At 39.5% G+C, this 23716-nt stretch overlaps 1 protein-coding gene across 17 annotated transcripts in view; it reads left to right on the top strand.

Moving 5' to 3' along the window:
* RIC1 (RIC1 partner of RAB6A GEF complex) overlaps positions 1 to 23716 on the top strand; it is a 169621-nt gene that overhangs the window by 116584 nt on the left and 29321 nt on the right. For 9 of the 17 annotated variants that reach the window (XM_089912522.1, XM_022573663.3, XM_022573664.3 and 6 more), the window contains 9 exons: positions 2810 to 2926; positions 3420 to 4148; positions 13328 to 13486; positions 13569 to 13705; positions 15528 to 15814; positions 16676 to 16867; positions 19271 to 19448; positions 19603 to 19791; positions 20624 to 23236. In XM_089912522.1, coding sequence (XP_089768648.1) covers positions 2810 to 2926; positions 3420 to 4148; positions 13328 to 13486; positions 13569 to 13705; positions 15528 to 15814; positions 16676 to 16867; positions 19271 to 19448; positions 19603 to 19791; positions 20624 to 20912 — 2277 coding nt within the window. In that variant the 3' untranslated portion in view covers positions 20913 to 23236. Of the gene's footprint in view, positions 1 to 2809; positions 2927 to 3419; positions 4149 to 13327; positions 13487 to 13568; positions 13706 to 15527; positions 15815 to 16675; positions 16868 to 19270; positions 19449 to 19602; positions 19792 to 20623; positions 23237 to 23716 lie in introns of those variants that run through there. The other 8 variants (XR_002644530.3, XR_002644531.3, XR_016393431.1 and 5 more) reach the window with 4 other exon arrangements.

The following is a 23716-nucleotide window of genomic DNA, read 5'->3' as shown; positions in this document are numbered from 1 at the left end:
TTAAATGTGAACTAAGGAATAGTTGTTTTATTACATTTAGATGTGATATTGGCGTTGTGATTATATAAGCAAATATCCATATATTTTAGAGATGCCTATTAAATGTATAGGGGTAAAATGGCATGGTATCTTTTAAAATGCTTTGGCAAAATAAGTAAAAAGAAAAGAGGGATAGGTGGAGCAAACCTTGATAGTTGTGAATCTGGATGATGGGAATAAGGGGGTGCTGTTTGTTGTACATTTTACATACTTTTGATCATGTTTGAAGTTGTCATATTAGAAAAAAAAGGACTCCTTGTATATCCTAGATACTACTATTAGGCAATCAGTGGCATCAGTAATACTGGGTGCCCCATTTTAAGAGGGCCCTTTACAAAGAGGAGATACTTAACTTGGTAAAGAGCAGATTAAGAAGTGAGTTGAAATATAATAGGAAATAGACTGATTACATCTTGCACAGAGGGAAGACCAAGATTTAAAGCAAAGCAAGTCTTGATTTAACAACAAAAAACTAGCAGTAAGAACTGTTCAACTGTAAGGTGGCCTTCACTCAGGAGAGAGGTGAGCACCTTGTCTCTGAAGCTCCCAGTGAGAATTATCTACCAGGGATTTTTTAGGGTAAGAGATGGTATGTTGGGTTCCTTCAAATTTAGGATTTTGAGGATACATGTAGTCCCTGCTTGTATGTTACAGTCAGTTTCTGAAAAGTTCATTAAAGTTGCCTGAGAGGGCTGTCGTGGTCACTGGTTCTTACGTATTGTAATATTATCAGTAGAAAATGTTGACTGCATGTAGAGCTGAAGGAAAAAAAAGAATTTTGCTTTTTTAAAAAATGAAGTAGTATAAAATGTAGTGGTGAATTTACCATCTTAAAACTTAAAAGTGGTCATTATGAACATTAATCAGATTTTAGTGAACTTCAGTAAATGCTCTTTAGGTCTTTTGAAGTGTTTGAGGAGTTTGTCCCTATGCCAGTCCCCAAGCAGTCATATTGTTTGATTCTTGGCATTGCATATTCATTTTCCTTTTTCCTCTACTCTTTAGCGCTTATAATTCCCACATAGCTTTTAAATTCCATTTTTCCTTCTCTTACCTCCAGGTTATTTGCTTTTTCTCGTGTGTTAGGACAGATGTTCAATTTTTAGTTTTCATGTCATTATGTGCTAAGTGGGGAAATGAAGATTTCTTTCCAAATAAAATTCTTGAGTTTTGTGACAGTTGCTTGGAGATTTTGTCGGGTTATTTTTTAAATTCCTACTTTGTAAATTAACAGCAGTTCATATCATGCTTACTACCTACCTGGATATGATCTAAAGCAAAAAAGAATAACAGAGCCTGTGAGTATTCTGTACCCTTTTGCCATTTCTTTATACACAATCCCTTGTGTCTTAGAGCAGTGCAAAAGAGCATTTCATATATCTGAATATTTTTTGCAAGTAGAATACATAGGGTGACGGTTGTTTTCTTTACCAAACCCTAAATGATATCGGCAGCTTAAATTCATCCAGCCAGCAAGAGTCAAAGCTGGGACATAATCCATGTCTTCTGAATAATCATCCTTTCCTTCTTAAAACTCTTTCCTTCTCTGGTCTGTGACATCATGCTCGATTTCTCTTCTTGCCTTCAAAAGCTTAGACAGTGGCCCTCTGCTCTTTTGCCTCCCATATACTTTGCCTCAGAAAACTCATCTGTTTCCTTCAGCTTACCAGGTTTGCCTTTATGGTTATGATTCTGGTATTCATCTCCAGTTAAGTCATCTCTCACAACGTTTTTACTTGAAAGTCTTAAGATTCTTTCTAATTTAAAATGGGCAATAGAAGGAAACTCTTCAGTTTCCCTTCCCTAAACTATTTTCTCCTCCTAACTTGTAGCACCTCGCCTAGATTCAGTTCCCTGAAATCATCTTTGATTCAGCTTTCTTTTCCTACCCTTCATGTCTAGAATATAAGTTTTTGTTTTGTTTTGTTTTAATCAAAATGCTTTTTCCTCTTTACAAGTGAAAATGACTTGATGTCTGAGATTCATTTTAAAACAGTGCTCCTGAAACTTAAAGCTGGGTGATAGGGTTCAGTGAAAATCATTATACTAGGTTCTCTACTTTGGGGTTTGATTGAAATTTTCCTTAATAAAAAGGCAGACTATTTCCTTCATTCTTGAAGTCACCACCCATGATATCTTCCTCTCCTCAGTAATCCATCCTGAATAACTCAGAATTTTTAATAACTCCCTTATTCAAGGACCATACATGGTGGCTTATTTCCTGCTATATTTTTACCTGACTTTCCAAGCCCTCTTTGAAGGTCTGTTACCATCAGCATTTTTTCTCATAACATCCCTAATTTAGCCAGATTGTTCTCACTTTCCCAGTAGAACTATTTTATCCTACCTCTGTGTCATTTATATTGCATTCTTCAACTAAAGTACCAACGCTTTTTCTCCCACCCGTGTAGGTTAACCTCACCTTTCAAGTCCCACCTCATCCTTTAAGCCCTGTCTAGCTGTGCCGGCCAGGTCACTGAAGCGATGTCTCATTTTTATGAACTTCTGAAGGTCTTTTAGTTTTTCCAGGATAATTCAGCTCTGCCCTTAATTTTATGTTCACTTACATTGTTCATTAATTACATTGTGTTAAGCTTGTTCTACCCTAGCCAGACAGCTCGTTGTATTTCCACAGAGCCTAGCAGAATGACTGTACATAGTACACACTCAATATTGTTGTTTGCTTAAACTGTAAACCTTATGCATTGGCAAGGGAAATGCTGAAAACATACCTATTAATTTTTATAAATACAATTTATTTTTCTTTCAGGCTCGTGATGCAGAGAGCATTATGCTAAATCTTGCAGGACAGCTCATCATGATGCAGAGGGACAGATCAGGCCCTCAGATCCGGGAGAAGGACAGTAACACTAACCAAAGGAAACTTGTGAGTAAAGTGCAAGTCATTTAAAACGTTAAGAGTGTATGGGAGGAGGATGAAGGAATAAAAGAATTTAAGAGGAGAGTATTATCTTGTGATTTGGAAAGTGAGTAAGTACATAAAATAAGTCTTAAGCCTCTGGGTACAAGACTGTTTGTGAAGGGTGGAAGATGAGATCCTAAAATGATAATAAAATGCTCTGTATGCCGGATGTTACTGCTTAGGCATTATTATTTACAAATTCTAATGGGAAAACAGGATAAATTGGTGAAGTTCCTTGGGGTGGGGGGTGGTGTTCTTTTGGGGTTTTTTTAGATTTAAATACACATACTTTGAAAGGCAGGGTACTATTATTAACTCTGACTCTAAATAAATTCCCCTAGTTTTCCCCAAAATTTATACTGTCATTTTGAAAGATTTGGGAAACTAGTACCTAGGAAAACTTAGGAATCTACAAATTTGATAGGGGAAAAACTGATTTCTGTCTCTCCTTCTCCAGCTGCCATTCTGTCCTCCTGTTGTACTAGCCCAGTCTGTTGAAAATGTCTGGACCACGTGTCGAGCAAATAAACAAAAGCGTCACCTTTTGGAGTCCCTCTGGCTGAGCTGTGGAGGTTCAGGGATGAAAGTCTGGCTCCCTCTCTTCCCTAGGGATCACCGTAAGCCCCATTCCTTCTTGTCCCAGCGGATCATGCTGCCTTTCCACATAAATATCTACCCCCTGGCTGTTCTGTTTGAAGATGCATTAGTCCTTGGTGCTGTCAATGACACTGTACTGTATGATTCCTTGTATACTCGGAACAGTGCTAGGGAACAGCTGGAGGTGCTCTTCCCTTTCTGTGTTGTGGAGAGAACCTCTCAGATCTACCTCCACCACATTCTACGTCAGCTGCTGGTGAGGAACCTTGGGGAACAAGCCTTGCTCTTAGCCCAGTCCTGTGCCGCGTTACCTTACTTTCCTCACGTGCTGGAGCTCATGCTCCATGAAGTGCTGGAAGAAGAAGCTACCTCACGGGAGCCCATTCCCGACCCTCTGCTTCCCACTGTGGCAAAATTTATCACCGAGTTCCCACTCTTCCTGCAGACAGTTGTTCATTGTGCCAGGAAGACTGAATATGCCCTGTGGAATTACCTTTTTGCAGCCGTTGGAAACCCCAAGGACTTGTTTGAGGAATGTTTGATGGCTCAGGATTTGGATACTGCTGCCTCGTACCTTATTATTTTACAGGTAACAATTCTCTTCTTACAAAGGTATAAGAATTGTTGAGCGTAAACCTAGAGGAAAAGGAAGGCAAATGTCCTGTGTTGGCACTGTGATTGTGTTTAAAGAACTATTACAGTCATGTTTTCTGTTCTTTTTTTTTTTTTCCGGTATGCGGGCCTGTCACTGCTGTGGCCTCTCCCGCTGCGGAGGACAGGCTCCGGATGCGCAGGCTCAGTGGCCATGGCTCACGGGCCCAGCCGCTCCGTGGAGTGTGGGATCTTCCCGGACCGGGGCATGAACCCGTGCCCCCTGCATTGGCAGGCGGACTCTCAACCACTGCGCCACCAGGGAAGCCCTTTTTTTTTTTTTTTAAACATCTTTATTGGAGCGTAATTGCTTTATAATGCTGTGTTAGTTTCTGCTTTACAACAAAGTGAATCAGTTATACATATGTTCCCATATCTCTTCCCTCTTGCATCTCCCTCCCTCCCACCCTCCCTATCTCACCCCTCTAGGTGGTCACAAAGCACCGAACTGATGTCCCTGTGCCATGTGGCTGCTTCCCACTAGCTATCTATTTTACGTTTGGTAGTGTATATATGTCCATGGCACTCTCACTTTGTCACAGCTTACCCTTCCCCCTCCCCATATCCTCAAGTCCATTCTCTAGTACGTCTGTGTCTTTATTCCCGTCTTACCCCTAGGTTCTTCATGAGCTTTTTTTTTTTTTCCTTCGATTCCATATATATGTGTTAGCATACGGTATTTGTTTTTCTCTTTCTGACTTACTTCACTCTGTATGACAGACTCTAGGTCCATCCACCTCACTACAAATAACTCAATTTCGTTTCTTTTTATGGCTGAGTGTTATTCCATCGTACATATGTGCCACATCTTCTTTATCCATTCATCCGATGATGGATACTTAGGTTGCTTCCATCTCCTGGCTTTTGTAAATAGAGCTGCAATGAACATTTTGGTACATGACTCTTTTTGAATTATGGTTTTCTCAGGGTATATGCCCAGTAGTGGGATTTCTGGGTCATGTGGTAGTTCTATTTGCAGTTTTTTAAGGAACCTCCATACTGTTTTCCACAGTGGCTGTATCAATTTACATTCCCACCAGCAGTGCAAGAGTGTTCCCTTTTCTCCATACCATCTCCAGCATTTGTTGTTTCTAGATGTTTTGATGATGGCCATTCTGACCGGTGTGAGATGATATCTCATTGTAGTTTTGATTTGCATTTCTCTAATGATTAATGATGTTGAGCATTCTTTCATGTGTTTGTTGGCAATCTGTATATCTTCCCTGGAAAAATGTCTATTTAGGTCTTCTGCCCATTTTTGGATTGGGTTGTTTGTTTTTTTTATTATTGAGCTGCATGAACTGCATGTAAATTTTGGAGATTAATCCTTTGTCAGTTGCTTCATTTGCAAATATTTTCTCCCATTCTGAGGGTTGTCTTTTCATCTGGTTTATGGTTTCCTTTGCTGTGCAAAAGCTTTGAAGTTTCATTAGGTCCCATTTGTTTATTTTTGTTTTTATTTCCATTTCTCTAAGAGGTGGGTCAAAGAGGATCTTGCTGTGATTTATGTCATAGAGTGTTCTGCCTATGTTTTCCTCTAAGACTTTGAGAGTTTCTGGCCTTACATTTAGGTCTTTAATCCATTTTGAGCTTATTTTTGTGTATGGTGTTAGGGAGTGTTCTAATCTCATACTTTTACATGTACCTGTCCAGTTTTCCAAGCACCACTTATTGAAGAGGCTGTCTTTTCTCCACTTTATATTCTTGCCTCCATTATCAAAGATAAGTTGACCATATGTGCATGGGTTTATCTCTGGGCTTTCTATCCTGTTCCATTGATCTATATTTCTGTTTCTGTGCCAGTACCATACTGTCTTGATTTCTGTAGCTTTGTAGTATAGTCTGAAGTCAGGGAGCCTGATTCCTCCAGCTCCGTTTTTCGTTCTCAAGATTGCTTTGGCTATTTGGGGTCTTTTGTGTTTCCATACAAATTGTGAAATTTTTTGTTTTAGTTCTGTGAAAAATGCCAGTGGTAGTTTGATAGGGATTGCATTGAATCTGTAGATTGCTTTGGGTAGTAGAGTCATTTTCACAGTGTTGATTCTTCCAATCCAAGAACATGGTATATCTCTCCATCTATTTGTATCATCTTTAATTTCTTTCATCAGTGTCTTATAATTTTATGCATCCACGTCTTTTATCTCCTTAGGTAGGTTTATTCCTAGATATTTTATTCTTTTTGCTGCAGTGGTAAATGGGAGTGTTTTCTTAATTTCATTTTCAGATTTTTCATCATTAGTGTACAGGAATGCCAGAGATTTCTGTTCATTAATTTTGTATCCTGCTACTTTACCAAATTCATTGATTAGCTCTAGTAGTTTTCTGGTAGCATCTTTAGGATTCTCTATGTATAGTATCATGTCATCTGCAAACAGTGACAGCTTTACTTCTTCTTTTCTGATTTGGATTCCTTTTATTTCCTTTTCTTCTCTGATTGCTGTGGCTAAAAGTTCCAAAACTATGTTGAATAAGAGTGGTGAGAGTGGGCAACCTTGTCTTGTTCCTGATCTTAGTGGAAATGGTTTCAGTTTTTCACCATTGAGGACGATGTTGGCTGTGGGTTTGTCATATATGGCCTTTATTATGTTGAGGAAAGTTCCCTATATGCCTACTTTCTGCAGGGTTTTTATCATAAATTGGTGTTGAATTTTGTCGAAAGCTTTCCCTGCATCTATTGAGATGATCATATGATTTTTATCCTTCAATTTGTTAATATGGTGTATCACAATGATTGAATTATGTATATTGAAGAATCCTTGCATTCCTGGGATAAATCCCACTTGATCATGGTGTGTGATCCTTTTAATGTGCTGTTGCATTCTGTTTGCTAGTATTTTGTTGAGGATTTTTGCATCTATGTTCATCAGTGATATTGGCCTGTAGTTTTCTTTTTTTGTGACATCTTTGTCTGGTTTTGGTATCAGGGTGATAGTGGCCTCGTAGAATGAGTTTGGGAGCGTTCCTTCCTCTGCTATATTTTGGAAGAGCTTGAGAAGGATAGGTGTTAGCTCTTCTCTAAATGTTTGACAGAATTTGCCTGTGAAGCCATCTGGTCCTGGGCTTTTGTTTGTTGGAAGATTTTTAATCACAGTTTCAATTTCAGTGCTTGTGATTGGTCTGTTCATATTTTCTATTTCTTCCTGGTTCAGTCTCGGCAGGTTGTGCATTTCTAAGAATTTGTCCTTTTCTTCCAGGTTGTCCATTTTATTGGCATGGAGTTGCTTGTAGTAATCTCTCATGATCCTTTGTATTTCTGCAGTGTCAGTTATTCTCCTTTTTCATTTGCAATCCTATTGATTTGAGTCTTCTCCCTTTTTTTCTTGATGAGTCTGGCTAATGGTTTATCAATTTTTTTTATCTTCTCAAAGAGCCAGCTTTTAGTTTTATTGATCTTTGCTATTGTTTCCTTTATTTCTTTTTCATTTATTTGTGATCTGATCTTTATGATTTCTTTCCTTCTACTAACTTTGGGGGTTTTGTTTGTTTTTTTTTTGTTTTGCGGTACACAGGCCTCTCACTGTTTTGGCCTCTCCCGTTGCGGAGCACAGGCTCCGGACGCGCAGGCCCAGCGGCCATGGCTCACAGGCCCAAACGCTCCGTGGCATGTGGGATCTTCCCGGACCAGGGCACGAACCCGTGTCCCCTGCGTCAGCAGGCGGACTCCCAACCACTGCACCAAGAGGGAAGCCCAACTTTGGGGTTTTTTTGTTCTTCTTTCTCTAATTGCTTTAGGTGCAAGGTTAGGTTGTTTATTTGAGATGTTTCCTGTTTCTTACGGTAGGATTGTATTGCTATAAAGTTCCCTCTTAGAACTGCTTTTGCTGCATCCCATAGGTTTTGGGTCGTCGTGTCTCCATTGTCATTTGTTTCTAGGTATTTTTTGATTTCCTCTTTGATTTCTTCAGTGATCACTTCGTTCTTAAGTAGTGTATTGTTTAGCCTCCATGTGTTTGTATTTTTTACAGATCTTTTCCTGTAATTGATATCTAGTCTCATGGCATTGTGGTCGGAAAAGGTACTCGATACAATTTCAATTTTCTTAAATTTACAAAGGCTTGATTTGTGCCCCAAGATATGATCTATCCTGGAGAATGTTCCATGAGCACTTGAGAAAAATGTGTATTCTGTTGTTTTTGGATGGAATGTCCTATAAATATCAATTAAGTCCATCTTGTTTAATGTATCATTTAAAGCTTGTGTTTCCTTATTTATTTTCATTTTGGATGATCTGTCCATTGGTGAAAGTGGGGTGTTAAAGTCCCCTACTATGAATGTGTTACTGTCGATTTCCCCTTTTATGGCTGTTAGTATTTGCCTTATGTATTGAGGTGCTCCTATGTTGGGTGCATAAATATTTCCAATTGTTATATCTTCTTCTTGGATCGATCCCTTGATCATTATGTAGTGTCCTTCTTTGTCTCTTCTAATAGTCTTTGTTTAAAAGTCTATTTTGTCTGATATGAGAATTGCTACTCCAGCTTTCTTTTGGTTTCCACTTGCATGGAATATCTTTTTCCATCCCCTTACTTTTCAGTCTGTATGTGTCCCTAGGTCTGAAGTTGGTCTCTTGTAGACAACATATATGTGGGTCTTGTTTTTGTATGCATTCAGCCAGTCTGTGTCTGTTGGTGGGAGCATTTAATCCATTTACATTTAAGGTAATTATTGATATGTATGTTCCTATTCCCATTTTCTTAATTGTTTTGGGTTTGGTATTGTAGGTCTTTTCCTTCTCTTGTGTTTCTTGCCTAGAGAAGTTCCTTTAGCATTTGTTGTAAAGCTGGTTTGGTGGTGCTGAACTCTCTCAGCTTTTGCTTGTCTGTAAAGGTTTTAATTTCTCCATCAAATCTGAATGAGATCCTTGCTGGGTAGAGTAATCTTGGTTGTAGGTTTTTCTCCTTCATCACTTTAAATATGTCCTGCCAGTCCCTTCTGGCTTGCAGAGTTTCTCCTGAAAGATCAGCTGTTAACCTTATGGGGATTCCCTTTTGTGTTATTTGTTTTTTTTCCCTTGCTGCTTTTAATATGTTTTCTTTGTATTTAATTTTTGACAGTTTGATTAATATGTGTCTTGGCATGTTTCTCCTTGGATTTATCCTGTATGGGACTCTCTGTGCTTCCTGGTCTTGATTAACTATTTCCTTTCCCATATTAGGGTAGTTTTCAACTATAATCTCTTCAAATATTTTCTCAGTCCCTTTTTCTCTTCTTCTGGGACCCCTATAATTCGACTGTTGGTTCATTTAATGTTGTCGCAGAGGTCTCTGTGACTGTCCTCAGTTCTTTTCATTCTTTTTTCTTTATTCTGCTCTGCAGTAGTTATTTCCACTGTTTTATCTTCCATGTCACTTATCCATTCTTGTGCCTCAGTTATTCTGCTATTGATCCCTTCTAGAGCATTTTTAATTTCATTTATTGTGTTGTTCATCGTTGCTTGTTCCCTCTTTAGTTCTTCGAGGTCCTTGTTGAATGTTTCTTGCATTTTCTCTATTCTCTTTCCAAGATTTTGGATCATCTTTACTATCATTATTCTGAATTCTTTTTCAGGTAGACTACCTATTTCCTCTTCATTTGTTAGGTCTGGTGGGTTTTTATCTTGCTCCTTCATCTGCTGTGTGTTCTTCTGTCTTCTCAGTTTGCTTATCTTAGTGTGTTTAGGATCTCCTTTTTGCAGGCTGCAGGTTCGTAGTTCCCGTTGTTTTTGGTGTCTGTCCCCAGTGGCTAAAGTTGGTTCAGTGGGTTGTGTAGATTTCCTGGTGGAGGGGACTAGTGCCTGTGTTCTGGTGGATGAGGCTGGATCTTGTCTTTCTGGTGGGCAGGTCCACGTCTGGTGGTGTGTTTTGGGGTGTCTGTGGCCTTATTATGATTTTAGGCAGCCTCCCTGCTAATGGGTGGGGTTGTGTTCCTGTCTTGCTAGTTGTTTGGCATAGGGTGTCCAGCACTGTAGCTTGCTGGTCGTTGAGTGAAGCTGGGTGTTGGGGTTGAGATGGAGATTTCTGGGAGATTTTCGCCGTTTGATATTACATGGAGTTGGGAGGTCCCTTGTGGACCAGTGTCCTGAAGTTGGCTCTCCCACCTCAGAGGCACAGCACTGACTCCTGGCTGCAGCACCAAGAGCCTTTCATCCACATGGCTCAGAATAAAAGGGAGAAAAAGTAGAAAGAAAGAAAGAAAAAAAGAAAGAAAGAGGATAAAATAAAATAAAGTAAGATAAAATAAATGTCATTAAAATAAAAAATAATTATTAAGAAAAAAAATTATTTTAAGTAGAAAACAAAAACAATGGGCAGACAGAACCCTAGGACAAATGGTGGAAGCAAAGCTATACAGACAAAATCTCACACAGAAGCATACACATACACACTCACAAAAAGAGGAAAAGGGGAAAAAATAATATATCTTGCTCTCAAAGTCCACCTCCTCAATTTGGGATGATTCGTTGTCTATTCATGTATTCCACCGATGCAGGGTACATCACGTTGACTGTGGAGATAATCCGCTGCTCCTGAAGCTGCTGGGAGAGATTTCCCTTTCTCTTCTTTGTTCGCACAGCTTCCGGGGCTCAACTTTGGATTTGGACCCGCCTCTGCCTGTTGGTCACCGGAGGGTGTCTGTTCTTTGCTCAGACAGGACGGGGTTAAAGGAGCAGCTGCTTTGGGGGCTCTGGCTCACTCAGGCCGGGGGAGGGGGGGAGGGAGGGGCACGGAGTGCGGGGCGAACCTGCGGCGGCAGAGGTCGGCGTGTCGTTGCACCAGCCTGAGGCGTGCTGTGCATTCTCCCGGGGGAGTTGTCCCTGTATCCCGGGACCCTGGCAGTGGCGGGCTGCACAGGCTCCCCGGAAGGGGGTGTGAATAGCGACCTGTGCTCACACACGGGCTTCTTGGTGGCGGCAGCAGCTGCCTTAGCGTTTCATGCCCATCTCTGCGGTCTGCGCTGTTAGCCACGGCTCGCGCCCGTCTCTGGAGCTCCTTTAAGCAGCACTCTTAATCCCCTCTCCTCGCACACCAGGAAACAGAGGGAAGAAAAAATCTTTTTCCTCTTCGGCAGCTCCAGACTTTTTCCCGGACTCCCTCCCGGCTAGCCGTGGCGCACTAGCCCCCTTCAGGCTGTGTTCACACCGCCAACCCCAGTCCTCTCCCTGGGATCCGACCTCCGAAGCCCGAGCCTCAGCTCCCAGCCCCGGCCGCCCCGGTGGGTGAGCAGACAATCCTCTCGGGCTGGCGAGTGCCGGTCGGCACTGATCCTCTGTGCGGGAATCTCTCCACTTTGCCCTCCACACCCCTGTTGCTGTGCTCTCCTCCGTGGCTCCGAAGCTTCCCCCTCCGCCCCCCACAGTCTCCGCCCGCGAAGGGGCTTCCTGGTGTGTGGCAACCTTTCCTCCTTCACAGCTCCCTCCCACTGGTGCAGGTCCCGTCCCTATTCTTTTGCCTCTGTTTTTTTCTTTTTTCTTTTGACCTACCCAGGTATGTGGGGGAGTTTCTTGCCTTTTGGGAGGTCTGAGGTCTTCTGCCAGAGTTCAGTAGGTGTTCTGTAGGAGTTGTTCCACGTGTAGATGTATTTCTGATGTATCTGTGGGGAGGAAGGTGATCTCTGTGTCTTATTCTTCGCCATCTTCCCCCCTCCTCCTCTGTTCAGTTTTTATCTTTCCTTTTGAAGAACTCAATCTTACCATATGACAGCAGAAAATTTCTTTACTATCATAAAGTAACATTGCAGGGTTGTGTTTTTTTAATCCTGTTTGTCCATAAATAGGCCTAAAACAAATTAATGAGTTTACAGTATTATTTTGAATAATACTGAAGAAGTGTATGTATACATATATGTATATACATATTATATATCATAGTACATATAATGATATGCACATATTACATAAGATTATTGAAATATGTAAGAGACATAATAATAAAGAATTATTTTGAATATCAGTGGGTTTGTCTGAGCTCTCCACAATAATCTCTTTCCTTATAGTGTGGAATTGCTGAGGGGACTCTGATTAGAATGTGGGTTACAACAGAGCACCTTACGTTAGGCTCCCCATAGCAAGCAGGGAAGACCCAAACCTGCTGCAGTAATTACACAGTTTTTCTCAAAATAATGGGTTCTTTGAGACTCCTGAAAATTTGTTTCATTATACATTTGACAAAAGGGCTTGATAGTTTGCTTTCCTATTAGTCTGATGTGAATTTGATAGGTTACATTTAAAAGTTCTTTAAAATTACTGCAGAGTTGTTTTCATTGATTAAAGAAGCTAACCATAAACCTTGTTTGAAATTCTGCCTGAAGCAGTTTTCCTGTCAGTTTATTTGCTTCATGGCAACTGATTGAAACCAGAGGGGATATTCAGGCAGAAGCTAAGTGGCCTCGAGATTCTGTGATTCCTTGGGTATTCTTAAAAGGCCACACAGTCATAAAAACAAACAATAAATGCAGCTGTGTTTTGTTTTAGGTCACTCCTTAGACTTTCAGTGATCTCCCAAGCAATGGAATTAGAAACTTGATCAGAATTCCTAAGTTGCTGTGGATTGACAGATAATAATTACAGTTGAACTTGCCTGTTAGGCACCTTTCCATGAAGGCCAAGGCAAGCAGCAAGTTTAAATTTGTGAAAAAATTACAGAGAATGCTCATTGTGTAGCAGGACTACATACTATTGCCTAAGGCAAAGATTTTTTTTAGTCACATTTTCAGAAAACTCTCTGTCGCAGGAAATAGACCTGAGCTTTTTTGGAGTCAGGGAGACAAATTTATATTCTTTTCTGTTGATCTTCAACAGTTATTTAACTCAGTTTTCTCATCTGTAAAATGGGAATGATATACATGTTTTGAGAGTCACTAGGAGAAATGAAAGAATATGTAAGGTTTATGTAAGATATCTGGCAATAATGGGAGTTCAAGAAATCATAAATTATATTACACCAGCAGAGTATTTGCCTCACTTTTCCTTGTATGGTACTTTTTAATGCTTCTTTTAATTTTACTGTTAAACTATTCCCATTGTTGTAGCTGCATTACTTCTCTGGGTTTAGGGAACCGTGGAGATAAAGAATTGCTTATATCTTCCCAAGTCATTTGTAGTATAAAAGGAATTCTTGTCTTCCTTGGTTGTTTTTCTAGAACATGGAAGTACCAGCAGTAAGTAGGCAGCATGCCACCCTTCTGTTCAACACAGCCCTGGAACAAAGCAAGTGGGACCTGTGTCGACACATGATTCGATTTCTTAAAGCCATTGGCTCTGGAGAATCTGAGACACCTCCATCCACACCTACAGCTCAGGTTAGTTGCAGAATTGCACAGCTTCTCTAGGCCATTACACCCACGTGGCATCTTCCTCTAACGGTATGGTGTGTAATCATAGGAACCCAGTTCAAGTGGTGGATTTGAGTTCTTCAGGAATCGAAGCATCAGTTTATCCCAGTCAGCTGAAAATGTACCTGCTAGTAAATTCAGCTTACAGAAAACACTAAGTATGCCGTCTGGCCCTTCTGGAAAAAGGTAAAAGAATGAAGAGCTGTTACTGGTTTTAGGGCATTCTGCGACACATTGCATTTCAGGGTGTTTGTAAAATTGCATCTTGGGAAAACAACTATTTGATCCAATTGCAATTCCTTTTTACATTCCCAAAAGGCTTCCCTTTTTTCTTTCTCCAAAGTTCACTTCTTTATTCTTTGTACAGTTTCTGCCCTTTGTACTGGAGTAGATCTTGGTGTGCCCATGCTGAATGCCACTAACTTTAAATTACCTCTGATAATAGAGGACCAGAATAAAAAGGAAGACAGATAAATCTGCAGATAATTCAAAAGCCTTCTTACAGGGCTTCCCTGGTGGCGCAGTGGTTGAGAGTCCGCCTGCCGATGCAGGGGACACGGGTTCGTGCCCCGGTCCGGGAAGATCCCACATGCCGTGGAGCGGCTGGGCCTGTGAGCCATGGCCGCTGAGCCTGCACGTCCGGAGCCTGTGCTCCACAACGGGAGAGGCCACAGTGAGAGGCCCGCGTACCGCAAAAAAACAAAACAAAACAAAAGCCTTCTTACAGTCAGCAGTTTTACCCTTCTTTCCAACTATACCTCTTGACAAAAAGTAAAATTTAGTTCTCATGTACTTGACTCTCCTGTGACTCTTTTGAGTGGAGAAGTCATTAAACAGTGGAAGCCAAAAAGAAGTGTATCCTGGAGCCTGAAACCTACATTACACGTAGATGGGTTATTTCTCCTGAGAGGTAACTATGAACTCATACTGAACATTATAAAATAGAATTTCCTCCGTTTTGTGAGGTCCTTGTATTCCTTCCTGTGTTATTTGGTTCTGTGTGTATTCTTACTACAGTGCCTGACACATAGTGAGAGCTTATTGAACATTTTTTATTGTGATGTTTTACTGCTTTTTCTTATCACAGCCATTAATACAGCCCCATTCCCAGCATGCGCACACAGACACACACACACACACACACACACACAAACACACACAGTCATGGACTATAAACAAGTTAAATGCAACCATGGAGGATTGTAAACAATTGCCAGGCAAACAGTAGCTTCTCAGCCATGCCCCTGAATTTAAAAGTGCTGGCTAATATATACTAAGCACTCACTATGTGCTAGGCACGGTTCTAAGCATTTCCATGTGTAGGTCTTTCAGTCCTTACAACAGCTCCATATGGGTAGATACTGTTCCACATTACACAGGTGAAAAACAGAGGCCCAGAAAAATAAATTTGCTTTATGTTTGTACAACTAATGTGTGGCAGAGCCAAGATCTGAATCTAGGCAGTCCTGCCCCAATACTGCCTCTTGCTGAAAGCACCCCGTCACCCAGTGACCAGACCAGTTATACCACGTCAGTTCACGTGAATAAGGGACAATAGAATATATTTAGCAGTTAATTTTTAAAAATCCATTTTGATGTGTCTGTAAAACTCACATTAAGAGACTTCATTTCACTGTGCTTCTCTCTCGTTAGTTCCTTTGCTCTGACCTTCCCTCTTTTCATTGGTCTTTCCAAATACAGCATTTTTTTGCTCCCTTTCTTTCCTTTATCCAGCTACCATCCTCTTCCTGGTTTGACTTAGTCAGTCTCCTGTTCTTTCCTATTCTATGTTTTCATTATACAAATATGTTTTAAGAGGCTACTATGATCCAGGTATTGTTTAATAGATTGTGGTATCACACGGAGAAGCCCTAATACTTTAGCTTCAATCAGAATTAGATCTTAGATGTCTTACCTCCTTGTCAGCGTTTTCAGTGTTACTTCATAAAAGTATTTGAAGTCCTCCAGTGAAGATTGTTCTGTAGCTTTCTTGTGTTCCCACTTACAGATGGAGCAAAGACAGTGACTGTGCTGAGAACATGTATATTGATATGATGCTCTGGAGACATGCCCGGCGTCTCTTAGAAGAAGTTCGGCTAAAGGATCTCGGCTGCTTTGCAGCGCAGCTGGGCTTTGAACTAATTAGTTGGCTATGCAAGGAACGTACCCGAGCTGCCCGAGTAGACAACTTTGTGTTAGCCCTGAAGAGACTCCACAAAGATTTCCTGTGGCCACTTCCCATCATCCCAGCTTCTTCTCTCAGTTCTCCTTTCAAAAATGGAAAATACCGAACAGGTAATGTAGGCTTTGTGTTACTTGTACAGGGAGGATTGTATTTTGCTCCAAATATGTAGACATTTTGCTGTTAGTTGATATTCAAGGAAGCCTTTTCACTCCAAGGTCAGAACAGATAAAAGCTAACTTTTGGTGCATCACTTGGAACATCCACCATTTGACTAAGGATGTAAATAAAGTAGAACATATGTCTCTAGGTCTTATGACCTTTAAGTCTAATTTATAAATCCAGCCAGTTGTTGTATCAGATGATCAGCAAGTTGAGCATTGACTGAACATAGAAGCTCCCACATTTGTTTTTTGTAGGAAGGAGTTATTAATCACAGACCTCAAAATAAGCTAAATTGTGACTTATCTGACAGGACTCATTCCAGAGAAATGGTAAAAATGCATCTTGAGCGCTTGGGCCATCTTCTAAATTACGAGAGGACAAAGTGAAACTGTATTTTGATAAAAGAAAAAAGTTTTTTTAGTTCAGGTCTTTTAAAGAAGACTGTTGTAATTATTATCACTTATGAAAATTCAAACAAACCTTTATTATGGCATTTGGAAACTTCATGTCATGGTAAAACCAAGGAAAATCATTTAAAGATGAACAGAATAAAGTTTTGCCTAGTTCTAGTAAGATACATGATGATATAAGATGACTGCTGGGTGGCGTTATATAGTCAGTCCATTCTGTTACAGTCCCACATCCCTGGTTCAGTGGATGGATGATGCAGTATAGGGACAGTAATTAGCTCTGAACTTTTAGTATTTGGGGTTGGTGAGGGAAGAGAAGCTGAAAGAACTGAATTGGAAATGGCAGTGTGTGCACCTTTAATTCCCATTTTTTTCTTTGTTTTTGGACCTACCTTGCAGTGGGAGAGCAGCTGTTAACGTCCCAGTCAGCTGACCCATTTTTGAACCTTGAGATAGACGCTGGCATCTCTAATGTCCAACGAAGTCGGAGCTGGCTCGGCAACATTGGCCCCACGCATCATGAAATAGACACAGCCTCATCCCATGGACCACAGATGCAAGACGCCTTCCTTTCACCTTTATCTAATAAAGGTAGATATCATTTTAAACCCTAGCTCCTCTTCAGTTCCTGTGGAGGAAAGTTTATATGCTATAGCACTTCAGAGAGAGAGCTTCACTCTTTTCTTTCAAGATATGTCCTTGAGGATTAGCCATTTGTATCTGCTGGAGGGGTGGATAGTTACTAGAGCAAGGCCATATTGGCCTTGACTATACTTTGCCATGTTTATTTTAGATAAATGAAATAGGTAAATTCTCATTACAGCTCAGCACTAATAAATGAACCTTTGTAATCAACTTTGATGATACAGAAACACTAACTTTGAACCTCAAGTAAGCAAAATGTTATCCGTGTGTAAAGAATTCCATTCTTCTCATAGGTAGACCCGTATCATGAAAAATTGTACCCAGTTATCTTCTATTTTTTTATTTCACTGATACAAATTTATGGAAAAATTTTTTTCTCTTATAAATTCCTGCATGATATCCTTAATTTTGCCTCTTAGCCTTCAAAGCCTAAAATATTACTGTCTGACCCTTTATCAAAAAATGTGTGTCAGCTTCTGCAATTATAGTAATGGTTACATTACAGGTTGAAGAAGTTTTAAAGTGATTTATGTTGTTTAGGTTTATATAAGAACTTAAGTAGCAATTGGTCTGATTTTCTGGAGTTTTTTAATGGCCAGGCATTCACCTGATGTTTGATTTTCAGTGTGTCATCACTGTTACCGGAGCTTCTGCTATGTGGAGAGGCATTTAGCTGCCATGACTTTCTTTTTAAATTTTGGTAGAATACATGTAAAAATTTACTATCTTAACCATTTTTAAGTGTACAGTTCAGTGGTATTAACTACATTTTTATTGTTGTGCAACCAACCTGCAGAACTCTTAATTCTTTTCATCTTGCAAAACCAAAACTCTGTACTCTGAATAACAGCTCCCCATCCCTCTCTCCCCCAACTCCTGGCAACTACCATTCTATTTTCTGTCTCTGTGTATTTGTCTTTTTGTGTCTGGCTTCTTTCACTTAGCATAATGTTCTCAAAGTTCATCCCTGTTGTAGCATGCATGGAAATTTCCTTTCTTTTTAAGGCTGAATAATATTCCATTATGTGTTTATAACACATTTTATCCATCCATCAGGGGACATTTGCATTGCTCCCACCTTTTGGTTGATTGTGAGTTATGCCCTAATGAATGTGGGAGTACAGTGAACATGGGAGGTCTCTTCGAGACCCTACTTCCAGTTCTTTTGGGTATATACCCAGAAGTAGGATTGGCAGATCACATGGTAATTCTATTTTCAATTTTTTTCCCATAGCAGCTGCACCATTTTACATTCCTACCAACATTGGCAAGGATTCCAGGTTTGCCACATCCTCACCAACACTTACTTGCTGGTTTTGTTGATAGCAGCATCCTAATGGACGTGAGGTGGCATCATTGCTTTTTTTTTTAGAAAACTTTCTAAAGAGGTCACTTCAAACATATTTTAAAAGGAGAAATAATAGTATAATGGACACCCTCCCCCCAGCCCCCACTCCAGTTATTACCAAGTCAGGAACAAATTTGTTTTATCCACTTTCCCCTTCCTGTATTATTGAACTAAATCCGAGACATGATATATTTTATCTGTGAACATTTCAGTATATATTTCTGAAGACTCTTCTTGAAGATAATGATAATTACACCATTAACATCTCGCTAAAAATTTAATAGTAATTCCTTAATACCATCAAATATCCAGTAAATATTCAAATTCCAACTGTTTTATAATGTAATTTTTTATGGTTTGAATCAAGATCCAAATAAGATTCACACACTGTGATTATGTTTTTTAATTTTCTTTTTAGTGATTGTTCCCCCTCCCCATTTCTCTTTTTTTTCCCCTTGCAGTTTATTCATTGAATAAACTTGCTTCTGTGGATTTTCTCATGATGTGGATTTTAGGTTATTGCATTTTCATGGTTTAGACAGTTTCCTCTGTATTGTAAATTGGTAATTGAATCTAAAAACGTGATCGAGAATTCCCTGGCGGTCCAGTGGTTAGGACTCTGTACTCTCACTGCGAAGGGGGCCCAGGTTTAACCCCTGGTCAGGGAACTAAAATCCCACAAGCCGCGAAGCATGCCCCCAGCCGCCCCCCCCCCCGCAAAGAAAAAAGACAAATTATTGCTAGGTTTTTTTTTTTTCAGAGGTGGGCAAGACTACTTTTTAGGTAGTATGAAGGCACATAAGGCCTGGTTACCTCTAATAATTTTTTTTTTATATCTATTATTATTAATGTAACATGGGAGTTTTAGTAGTGGATTTAATGTTTTGGTCTCAAAATCCTGAAGAGAAATCAACATCTGAGAGACAGCTAATATTTATAATGAAAGGAAAACATATTTTCTACATGAAGCTAGTTTGTAACTTTTGGCAATTCTTCATCAGGTGATGAATGTAGTATTGGTTCAGCCACAGACTTGACTGAAAGTAGCTCCATGGTGGATGGAGACTGGACAATGGTGGATGAAAATTTCTCCACACTCAGTTTAACTCAGTCAGACCTAGAGCACATCTCCATGGAGTTGGCAAGTAAAGGACCTCACAAATCCCAGGTTCAGCTTCGGTGAGTTTCTCAGCATTTTGAAAGCATAGAATGCCTACTCAGGATATTTGGGCAAATTGGGTACAGAGGCTACTTTCCCGATAATGATTGCCCTTATGTACATCTGTAGATCGTTTTTAGCATCAGTCATTTGTGTTTCTGCTTATATATGTAGGTATTTGCTACACATCTTCATGGAGGCAGGATGTCTGGACTGGTGTGTTGTTATAGGCCTGATTCTTAGAGAATCCTCAATAATCAACCAGATTTTGGTTATTATACAATCTTCAGAGGTAGATGGAGAGATGTTACAGAACATAAAGACAGGGCTGCATGCTGTGGACAGATGGGCCTCTACAGATTGGTAAGTGCTAGTTTCATTAGGTTTGTTATCTTCACGGTCCTTTGGTGAATCCTGTCCTTTCACATTAAGGCTTAGTTCTGGTTCATTTATTTGGAGATTTTTTAGGTTGCTAGAGATAAAAACTCCTTTTGTATATTCATTTTAAAGGCTAGTTTCTTTAGTTACCATTTTATACCAGGAGTAATATCCATTGAGATAGTGTTGGTCAGTGAATACGTGTCACTGACTCAAGACTGATGCAGTACAAATGATCTTAGATCTAGGGTGGAACTTGAGATTTTTAGTTCTGTCAAGTAGAAGGTAATAACCTAAAAACATCTGCTTGAGAAGATAAAAATTTAAGGTCTGTGTGAATTTAACATTCCATGGCAATTACTAACAAGCCCAAATTAATAGTAGTGAATGAAGTTAAAAGAGCCTGGGATTCTACCCCTTTGTCGCCAGTTATGTGTGGATTTGGGATTTCCCTTACTTGGGTCTAGTTTTCCTTAATTGGTAGATTCATTCATGTTAAATGTTCTCTGAAGGTCCTGTTTTTCAAGTCTAAAATCCTATCGGTGCTTAGATTATAGAATACGATTTTTAATCGTAATACTGGATAAAGAATATCAGTCTTTGCTCTTTGTGCTCACACTTACATTATGTGCTGCTCCCTCAATGGTGGCCTTGGCACCTAAAAAGCCTTTCCTCCCGACCCTTCTGTGCCTCCTCCCCTCCCCCACAATCTCATTGACCTTACTATATCAGTGCTTGGTAGGAATTCATCGATAACATGCTGTGGAGCCTTTTGAATGTGGCAGAGGAGAGCTGATTTCCTTTTTCTTCTCCTTAGTCCTGGATATAAGCCATTTTTAAACATCATTAAGCCACAACTGCAGAAGCTCAGTGAGATAACAGAAGAGCAGGTCCAGCCTGAAGCCTTCCAGCCAATAACTGTGGGTAAGACTCCTGAACAGACAACCCCCCGGGCAGAGGAGAACAGGAGCTCCTCCAGCCAAGGGAGCATCCCCCAGGGCGAGGTTGGAGGTAGCAGTTTGGTCAGCCGGAAAGAGGAGGACACAATGCGAGCAGAGGAGGAGGAACCTTTTCAGGATGGGACTTACGACTGTTCTGTGTCCTAACGACATTGGGTGCCGTCACCACGGGCAGTATTAATTAGCAGCAGCATGCAGCTGAGGACACTGTGACCTAGCTGGATGATTTAACCAGGGAGAGAACTCAGCTCTGAGACTCTGGTAAGGTATTACTAAATTTTAACTAACTCTTTCTCCTCTAAGAAATCTCTTTGAGTCCATAAAAATGTGATATCAAAAAAATCATCTTTCATAAAAAAATTTTTTTAAGCTGCAGTGGAAGTAATAAAGAGTATTATACAGATGTACATGAGAATATTTTGGTTTTATTCTTAAAGGTTGGTAGCTCTTAAACCACAGGGATTGTTTTGCCCCAGATGAGCAAAACACTTTTCACTACTTACAGCTTCCTATGTTTTCTGGTTCAGCGTGTGTTCAGACTGCTTTTTAAAAACAAATGCTAAGGTGCTTGCTATAGCTCATCAAGTACTTGAGCTACCTGTATGCCCCCTTGGATCAAGAGCACTGGCCTCCCTAACTGGGCCTCTGAATAGATGCCTGCCCTAGCATAAGAGGTGCCTTTGTGAAGGAGACATGCTCCTCTTCTAGCCTGTTAAATCCCGGTCCTGAATTGATGGGAGCTATTTACCTGTGAGTCAGTGTGCCTGCTTTTTAGCAAGCTTGGTTCCTGCTAGGTCAGCGTGGGCTGAGGGCTGAGGAGTTTTTATCAATTATGCTATTAGATACCACTAAACTATTTTGTATCAAAGAATTGTTATCTTTTTGTGAGTACTCTTGTGTAAGTATACTCAAAGGCACTGTTCATATTTTTAGGGCTTGTACTATAATTTGTAAGGTTTTATGCTGGATTCTGCATGGCTATAGATACTCACTCTTGGAACAAAGACAGGGCTTGCTCTTCCTTCCAAATATAAGCAGTCTTCATAGAGGAAGACAGGTTTATTGGCTTGGTCATAAGGTAACAGAAATGGTCACACTGATCATGAAATGAAACAGGTTTTGTGCAAATTAATGTAGTTTCTTATTTATTGCTTTTATAAATTGAATAAAAATGGACTTTTATGTAAATAGACTGCTGAATCCTGTATTATCACAGCTACTAAAAATTAGTATGTAAAGAATGCATTCTTCATTGTAACTTTTTAAATATTTTATGTATTTCTAGAAATAACAAACTTTAGTTTTCATACATTATGAAAACATGACTGCATACTCAATTGCTTTAGACTGAACACATATCCACTGTATGTACATCAATTACCTTATAACAGTATTAATTTAGATAGCTTGTTTGTACTGTGCAATTTGAACAAAGGAATGCAATGTTATTTTTTACAAAAATGAACTTATTTTTATAATAACAATGTATTTGATGTGGACCAAATTCATACCACTATGTAAAACAGCCTCTCTTCTCATAGTGCAATTACAGTTTAGAAATAAAACTTGGTCCTCTATCCTTGCTTTTTAAAGTAAATGGCTAGCTTTAGTTGTCCTAGCCAGGTTTCCTCTGAAGGGAAACCCAAAACCATTTTGAAAATGCTCTGTTCATAACTCATCAAACGGTTTTAAACTATTGAGTTTGGTAATTTACTATCACTTACTTTTCACATTACAAGTGCAATAATTTCATATACAAAAACTCCTGAATGGGTGGAATATGTGATTACTGGTACCTGGGCCTTCTGGTGCTACGTTTATTTAAGCCTTTGTTTTAAACCACCTTTCCCTGAATTTTAAGATAGAAAATGTTTCCCATGTGAGTACATGCAGCCCAGCAAGAAACTAAACTGAAGAATTTCTTCTCCTGTCCTAGTCCATTAGGAGAAGAACTAGCATTACTTTTGTGTTTGGTGTATTTGGTCAATAAAAATGACTTGCCATTGTAAACAGCTATGATCTTTTTCAGGTATCCTGATGTGCTGCTGGGTTCATCCTGCACTCTTAAAAGCAGGGCACCAATAAGTTAACTCTATTCCTGTGGTTAACACCATGAACGAAACTTTTCTTGTATAAACTACTTGTTTTTCAACTAAGACATATAGGTGGCCCCAAGGCAAAAAAATTGGCAACTTTACAGAAAATTTCTCTTTGGTAATGTGTTACATTAATTTTTTTAATTCATATTTTAATTTCGCCTTGTTTGGATCACATATCGACTGTTTAAGCCATAATTTTAACCAGTGAATTTAAATATTCAATATAACTATTTGAAGTTTAAATTATTTGCTGATACCAAAACAGGAAGTCATTTGGGGGTAGAGTCAACCTTTGCTTGTAATTAAAGTTGCTGCTACTTCTGTAATGTGTATTTTTTTACTTGGTAAAGGGCAATAAAACCATTACGTGAACTTTTGTTTATTCATCATCTCAAATTAACAGCAAAAAGTATATGTATTGAAAGTCATAAAAATATTTTCATTATATAATTCTATCAGAATTTTCCTTATGAAATAACTAGAAATTTAGACTTAAAATCTGTATGCAGAATTATTTAGAATAGGAGCATCAAGAGTTGGCAGCATCCTAGATGCCTGGCAATAAATAGGCAATTGGAACAGCTGGTCCATATTGATGACATAGAAAATACTCAAAATATAATGAAAAAATGATATAAAAGTACACATACCAGAGGAAACTAGTCATTTCTAATACGTGTGACTAAAATAATAGGTGGAATTTTGACTTTTTCCTATTTTCCTAAATCTGCTTTCTGTCTCTGAATTTGCCTGTTCTGGACATTTCATCTAAATGGACTTATATAATATGTGGCTTTTTCTGTCTGGCTTTCACTTAGCATGAGGTTTTCAACTTTGTATATTAGTAGTTCA

Source organism: Delphinapterus leucas, chromosome 6 (assembly GCF_059928025.1).
Source record: "Delphinapterus leucas isolate spDelLeu-1000000601 "Yukka" chromosome 6, BTC_Dleu_Yukka2, whole genome shotgun sequence".
Lineage (NCBI taxonomy): Eukaryota > Metazoa > Chordata > Mammalia > Artiodactyla > Monodontidae > Delphinapterus > Delphinapterus leucas.
Note: the sequence above shows the minus strand (reverse complement) of the source record. Positions and strands in the feature narration are given on the sequence as shown.